Below are 7545 nucleotides of genomic sequence, written 5' to 3'. Positions count from 1 at the left end.
GCAGGAGTTACTTGAAAGTTATTTCAAGGGGTTCCTCAACAATAAAAAGGTTTAGAAACTAGTCTAGACTAAACAAGATCAGCCCGGGGTGACAACTCTGCTTCTCCATAGATCCACTCCGCACGTATCGCCCCCCTAGGACAGAAGTGTGTTAATGGCCAGATCACTTGCCGCATGTTTAAAAATATCCACAGACTAGGGTGACTTTCTTCCCACTATACTAATATACATGATTTATATAGCACCAACATATTACACAGTGCTGTACAATAAATAGGGGTAATATAATTATATAGAAGGGGTTTTCCAAAGAGTTATTTCAAGGGTTACCCCATGTTTAAAACATTGAGAAACACTCCTCTAGACACTTATATCCAGATCCACACAAACCATTAGACAGTTTATATCTCAGTGCTGGTAGACTTGACAAGATCTGCTTTTCATAGAAAACTAGCCAAGATTTCAGGGATCAATAAAGTTTCTCTGCAAATGTCTACAGAGGCGGACTTTCTATAAAATGCTTTTACTGCTTGTTAAGGATTTGCATAGTCTGGATCAACTAAATCTAAAGCGTTTTTTTCTCTGGGATGTTTTTTCTTCCCTAGTGGTTGAACTTGGACTTATGTCTTTTTTTTCAACCTGTGAATACTTAGTATGCATAGGTTAGTCAAATTCAATTCAGGAATTTTTGGAGACCAGATTCTAAAATACAAGGTGTCCCAAAAGTCACTACACACTTCCTTTCTTCTATTTCATTCCACTTATCATTGGGAGAGACCATGAGCATATAAAAACTTAGGCTTTGCAGATTTTGTAAGCTTATCATTCCCTTAACCACGGGCTCGTCAATTGACATTGGAGCAGCGTTGCAAAATTGCCACTTGGCATGAAGTTCTTCAGTCCCCAACTGCACTTCAGGGCGAGTTTGAAAAGCTTTATGACCGCCACACTGCTCCAAAGCATAACACAATTGATGCAAGTTTCTCGAAATAGGATCTGTTCTGTCACGCAGCGGAGGGCCTGTTACTACCACCACCAATGAAAACACCGAACCTCTGAAGCAGGTGGTTGTGCAAAACCATGGAAAGTCTATCTGAAGGGCTGCACTGGAACTCAACATCAACAAAAGCTCGATTCAGCAGATGCTTTGGAGTGATAAAGCGCTACCCATACCAACTTTAGGATGTTCAACAATTTGTTTGCTGTACACAACTTCAGACAGAGTGACCTAGCTAATATATCTTTTTCAACAGGACAGCGAGTCCCTCCTCACTTTTCCAGGTTTGTCAGATTTCCTGAACATTAAGTTTCCAGACTGATAGATCTGATGAAGGTAACCCCTCAAATGGGCTCTGTGCTTCCCTGACCTTACACCTTGTGACTTTTTTGTGGGGCTTTATCAAAAGTAAGGTGTATCACTAACCCCCATAACCTTTCAAAGCTTGAGAAAAGAATCCACACAGCTTTCAGCAAGGTTGGGCAAGAGATGCTGCAAAACGTCGGAGAGGCTTGCATCAGAAAGTTGTCAAAAAAAGGAGGCCGTCATGTGGAGACATACAACTAGTCTTCAAGACGTTTGAACGTGATGGCAAGCCTAGCAAATAAAACCGCAACAGCTCATTGTTGATACTAAAAATATGAATAATCTCAGATTGTGGAATTTTTAGGATTTCATTAAAGTGTATAGTGACTTTTGGGACACCCTGTACTCAAATCTGCCATCTATTAAGAACCCCCCCCCTTAATATACAAGAGTCTGAAAAACTACATGCAAGTATCCAGTGGTTTTCTCAGTATTTTGTAAATGCCATGTAGCATAGCAGAATTAGCTTGGCAAGCTGCAAAACTCTTTCCTCCTAGCATGTCATATCTGAACAAGAACTGACCGTCACCTTCGGGCTTTAAAGTTTAAATGGAAGCAAAAAAATTCCTGGGGCATCTTGGCAGCTGCCCTCGGTAAACCAGTGCACATTCCCTTAGAGAGATTTATAGTTTCTTTAAGCCAAGCAAAAACCTAGAACAAAGGCCATGTAGAAGTGACAATCAAAGCAGTGCAGTTACAAATAATGCATTTATCTTGTGTCATTTAGAAATCAGTTCACAACCCAAAAAGTTATTTAACTTTTTTTTTTCAACCAGGTTTTATTGGTTTGGTGATCAGTACACAGACACTATGAACAATCTGTACATTGTTTTTACCTTAAACTCTAGTAGATTGGAAATCTAGGAATAAAAACATGTAGTCAAAATTAAAGTCAAAACCCAAACAAACCCTAGCGGCTTTCCCCAACTTGAAGTTCAAAGGACAAGTTGGCATTTTTGTAAAAAATAAAATAAAGCACCCCTCGTACCAGTATCTCTGATGCGGTTAGCTTAACCCATTCTCTATAAAAAGGAGATGATGGGATAGATACCAAACAAAAATTTAAAAAAAAAATATGCAGCCGCCCTGGGAGTGAAGTGGTTGACATGTTAACCGCTTTTATTATTTTTTTTTTTTTTAAGCTTCCCAGTACATCACACTCACTACACACTCAAAGTTTTCCAAAAAGATTCACAGCACTTTTACACAGATACTGAAAATAAAATACCACTACCCCAAAAATAGGAAAAAAATGGTAACATCACAGATAAGTACACAATTTTTCAGAGGGAAATCCATCACCTGGGGACTTTTATTGGATGTAAAAATTGTACGCAAGACAGTATGGGTACAGAGAACAATTTAACTGTTAAGACATAAAAAAAAAAAAAACACGACTGAAAACCTTGAAATCAGACCAAAATCTAGGCCTTGCCTTCTGACTTGGCCTGCAAGCAAGGTCAATGGGGAATAGATCAGAAAATGAGGCAAAAAGGTTTACTTTGAACCATCTCATCACAAAACAGCCATGGAATTAACCTTTTAGTGCTCCACAGTAAATACTTTTTTTTTAAAAAATGGGCTTTCCATCCAAGCGTGTATTAAAAAATAAAAACAATTTTGAACAAAAAGACGTGGTGGGATTCCCTCCTATTTTAAAAATGTGTTTTCTAGAATTAAACTACTAAAAAACTTGCATTTACAAAATAGTTGATAAAAATATTCCTCTGAATTGTACAAGGGAGGTACAGGAACCACTGATAAAAGACTTGGAACAAGATGTAGGTTATTCAGACTTTGATTCCTTGTCAACTCCATCGGATGCTGGGGCCTGGAAAGAAAACAAAAAAAAAAAAAAAAAAAAACAAAAGTTACTCAAGTGCCTGGAAAGAAAACAAAAAAAAAAAAAAAAAAAAACAAAAGTTACTCAAGTGTCAAGGTAAAGAAAAATAGGTAATTAAAGAGAACCAATCACTTTACAAAATATTAAATGTAACAATGTGGTACACCAGTTCTGAATGCTTTGTAGTATCAATCACCAAGATCCTCCTGAGCGGAGGGACTACAACTGGCAGCATGCCTTATTTTAGCTTATGTGCACTTTGGCAATCAGGGCATGCTTTCTCTTGTAGTCCCAACAAATGGAGAGATCTCCATTGCCACTGCATACCCAGTACTGTGCCGACTTACAGCTCTCAAGTAAATGCAAAGAGAGACAAGGTGACAAATACAGTGTCTGGTATACTAAAGTAATGAATATGAAGCAGTAAAAAGACTCCTCCCATTCATATATGCAAGAAAAGTAACTAACATAATATCAGGATATGACGGATGTATAATGAAGGTTGTGATGTTTCAGTTTGTCTTTAATCCCCCCACTCCTAACAAGTTACTATACAGCACACATTTCTAACTGGCCCCAGACTATATTGGGTATTACCTAGGTCTAGGTTTGGGAAATTATACACATTTATGACCGGAACACCCTTAACCCTGCTAAAAAGATCAGTGCTTTAGGCATGCATTAAATATGGGACATCTTAAGAAGGATCTAGATGAAAACTTTCCAAACTTATACCACATGACAAACTTTCTTAGCATTTCCTCTATTTCTTTCCATGTGTATTTCTTCCACATTCCTGTCATAAAAAAGGAAAGGTGGACAGTGGCAACAATATTGCCTACTTGCACCATACAAGTCTTACACACCGGCAATGAACGTCTTGCATGCTGTGCACCCTGTGAACCCACTCAGCACTGGAAAAAGTGCAACAAAATACAGTGATTGGTTCACATTGCCATCACTCTAAAATTACACCTAATCAGTTTTTTCACAATGAAAAGCCAGGACTGCAGTATTCATAGTGTGACTACTTCCCTAAACCCGTTTTCTTCACAGTTATTGTTCCATAACTAATAGACGAGTAAGCATTGCTCACAATATGTCAACGTGTTGACACTAAAGACCAGAACGTTAGCCAGAAGCCTCAGTAAGAATATGTGTTAAGAAATATTTTTGGAATGCTAGTCCCCAACATAAGACATGAACAGTATTTACACTTTTCTTGCATTTACACAATTCTTGCAGTGCTGCAAGGGTGTTCAATCCTACACCAGAGTTATTTCCCCCAATTAAAGCACTGGTATTTCAAGGCCACAGAAAAAAAAAGACATTTCCTTTATACCAACCTCATCGCTCTTTGTCTCGCCGTTTTCAGATGGCACGTCTTCTTTAGTCTCCTCTTTGTTAGCCTCTTCAGTCTGTTTGCCTTTAGCACCCTTCTTTCCCTTTGCTGGAACTTTTTTGTCTTCGGACTTCTCCTGAAGAGAAAGCACCAAGTTAAACATATGTCCTATTAGCAGGAGCGGAAAGCCCCCTGCTTTCCATTAAAGTGAAGCCCCCCATATTATAGTGCATCAGTGAGCCTGCTGTGTTGAACTACTAGTGACAGCATGGAATGCCAGCCAAGATAAAAAGAGTTTTAAAGCCATAGTAATTGTAAATTTGCTGCTTGCTCAATACAAAGTTTTGCAACTTGTACACCAAAGCCAAATGGAATGGTTAGAAGCTAAAGTTCAAATAAATGATATCCAAAACTACAAAAATAGTGCAAATGTATTTCTCCTAGGTAAATAATTGGAAATAAAGTATTGACCAGTCGCAATAGGTAATTCTTATATCAAGCAATCAGTCACCAGATTCAACCCCAAAGCTTGTAATACTATGAGACCCAGGCACTCACTATACAATGTACCCTGAAGAGAATAGAAAATCACAACTCTGATCCCCCCACAGATTACACGGCCATTTGCTTAAGCAACCTGTCAAAAATTCCTATTTACTTATGGAAGCCATCACCAGACCAATAGGCCGGCAATACACTATGGTTACTGGCAAAACCCCATCGATGGATAACCACAGTCACCGTATATTTACCTTTGCAGCAGCCTTTTCTTTTTTTGGCTTTGGTTCTGCCTTTGGAGGGGCTGGTTTCTGTAAGAAAGAAACAAAAATGGTTAATTGAGAGTTTGCAAGTATCCCAACATGCAATTAGGGATTACAAACAGGGATTTAATACAATAGGGCTGCTAAAAATAAAAATCTCCCATGTAACCCTTAGATTGTAAGCTCTTTGGGGCAGGGTCATCTCCTCTTTCTGTGTCTGTCATTTGCAACCCCTATTTAATGTACATCACTGAGTAATATGTTGGCGCTATATAAATCCTGTTTAATAATAACCCTGACCTTTACCAGTGGATCTAATAGTTAGCATGATGAATAAAGGTATTTATGTTCTGCATAAGTTTTCAGTACCAAGCCACCCTTAATTGTACCCTATGAGTAGATTTCTTTTTATTTCCCATCTCAGGGATGGGACTAGAAAAAGAAATCTACAACATAAGGATAAATCACTTGAAAATAGTTACTGAACTTGTGTAGCACTTTGAAGATTTCCCCCCTTATGATTTGTTTTGGTAAAAAAAGAAGTGCAAAAAAAATAAATAAATAAATAAACCTGACAAGTGCTAATCCCACTTAAATGGAAAAGAAAGTTTTAGTCCAGCACTGATCTTTCCAACAACCTTGGCAGGATCTGAGAGGTTTTGCATCAGCATCCCTACAGATGTGCAACTTGTTAGCATCTACTAATAGATGATCTGAGAGCCTGAAGGGATTCCCAGCTCCCCTCCTATTGGGCGATACTTCCCCCTCCTCTTAGATTGTAAGCTCTTCCGGGCAGGGTCCTCTCCTCCTGTGTCACTGTCTGTCATTTGCAAACCCTATTTAATGTACAGCGCTGTGTAATAGGTTGGCGCTATATAAATCCTGTTTATTAATATTAATAATTCCCCTTCTACACCTAGAGGTGTAGGGGAATTCTTCTCACTAACCATCACACTGATGTACTGTGATATGTGTACATAGTAATTATAGGATAGGATCCCCAAAAACCAGGAAGTTATTCAAGGATTACCCATATTAAAAAAAGTAAAGAAACACTACTCTAGACTAAAGACTATCCTAGGGTGACAACTCTGCTTCTCCAAAGATCCACTCAGCAAGCGCTGTCACCCCAGGACAGTGTGTTAGTGGCAGGATCACCTGCCGCAGTTTTAGGAATGTAAACAGCCCCCCACAGATTGGTAAAATGCAATATTAGTTTTGGATTTAGATCCTATTTAGAACACTGAACCCAATTCCGATATCATGATGGCTTCTGCCTACCATTACTAAACAAACAAAAAGCCAAGTCCCAATTGGAAGACACAGATTGCCAGTTCCTATGAATTACAGCCCTTCTCTCAACCAACCAACCTAACTGGGTACTAAAGGAGTTAATAAACAGGATTTATATAGCGCCAAAATATTATGCAGCGCTGTAGATTAAATAGGGGTCGAAAATAACAGACAGATACAGACAATGACACAGGAGGAGAGGACCCTGCCCCAAAGAGCTTACAATCTAAGGGTTGAGACTTCATCCAAATGGCATGAAGATGCTTTGCACACAATTGGGCTGTGCATTGTTTGGGTGAAGATTCTCTGCTCCTTTATGAAATCATTAGAAGATCATTTGTAATTGTCTATAGATCGATGGCACCCCAGGATGCAATTATAACCCGATGGTACCCCAGGATGCAATTATAACCCTATGTACCCATCTTAGCATGAAATACTTACAGCAGACAACCGTGCCGACCTCCTCTTGGGCTGGAAGAGAAAGCAAAGACGATGATGAGACCTAATGTTACAGCAAGTTTATGATTTATATATATTGGTATATTATATGTTTATATTGCAAACAGAGCAACTATTTTTTATCATACCTCATCCTTGGCATCTCCAGCCTCAGCTGCGTTCACCTAAAAAGAAAAAAAACAAAAAGATTAATTTCCCTTCACAACACAAAGACATACCTAGGCTGACCTTGGAGAAGTTACTAATCTACTTGATTACTCCATTCCTCCAGTGACAGGCTAGTCACCAGAGGGCGCTGTAGGGAGAGAGGCCACCATAGATAGGACGAGACAGGAGGGAGGGGAGGGGGTGTGTGAGGGCTTTAACAATGTAAGCTGCCTTATAAACAAATAAGCAGAGCACCATGGCGCCCTCGGCCCCGCCCCCTTCATCTCACTATGCCCTATCTATGGAGGCACGAGCGCCTCTTCTCCCCCAACCA

General features: G+C 39.3%; 1 protein-coding gene across 2 annotated transcripts in view; it reads right to left on the bottom strand.

Annotated features, from left to right (window-relative positions):
- Positions 1-2113: 2113 nt before the first annotated feature.
- Positions 2114-7545, bottom strand: part of HMGN1 (high mobility group nucleosome binding domain 1) — a 49990-nt gene continuing 44558 nt past the window's right edge. Inside the window, exons 2-6 of one of the 2 annotated variants that reach the window (XM_072398315.1) lie at positions 7193-7228; positions 7047-7076; positions 5301-5357; positions 4553-4681; positions 2114-3194 (exon numbers count right to left, since the gene is read on the bottom strand). In XM_072398315.1, coding sequence (XP_072254416.1) covers positions 3150-3194; positions 4553-4681; positions 5301-5357; positions 7047-7076; positions 7193-7228 — 297 coding nt within the window. In that variant the 3' untranslated portion in view covers positions 2114-3149. Of the gene's footprint in view, positions 3195-4552; positions 4685-5300; positions 5358-7046; positions 7077-7192; positions 7229-7545 lie in introns of both variants that reach the window. The other variant, XM_072398314.1, reaches the window with a different exon arrangement.

Source organism: Pyxicephalus adspersus, chromosome 1, assembly GCF_032062135.1.
Source record: "Pyxicephalus adspersus chromosome 1, UCB_Pads_2.0, whole genome shotgun sequence".
NCBI lineage: Eukaryota > Metazoa > Chordata > Amphibia > Anura > Pyxicephalidae > Pyxicephalus > Pyxicephalus adspersus.
This window is presented reverse-complemented; position numbering and strand designations above follow the sequence as displayed.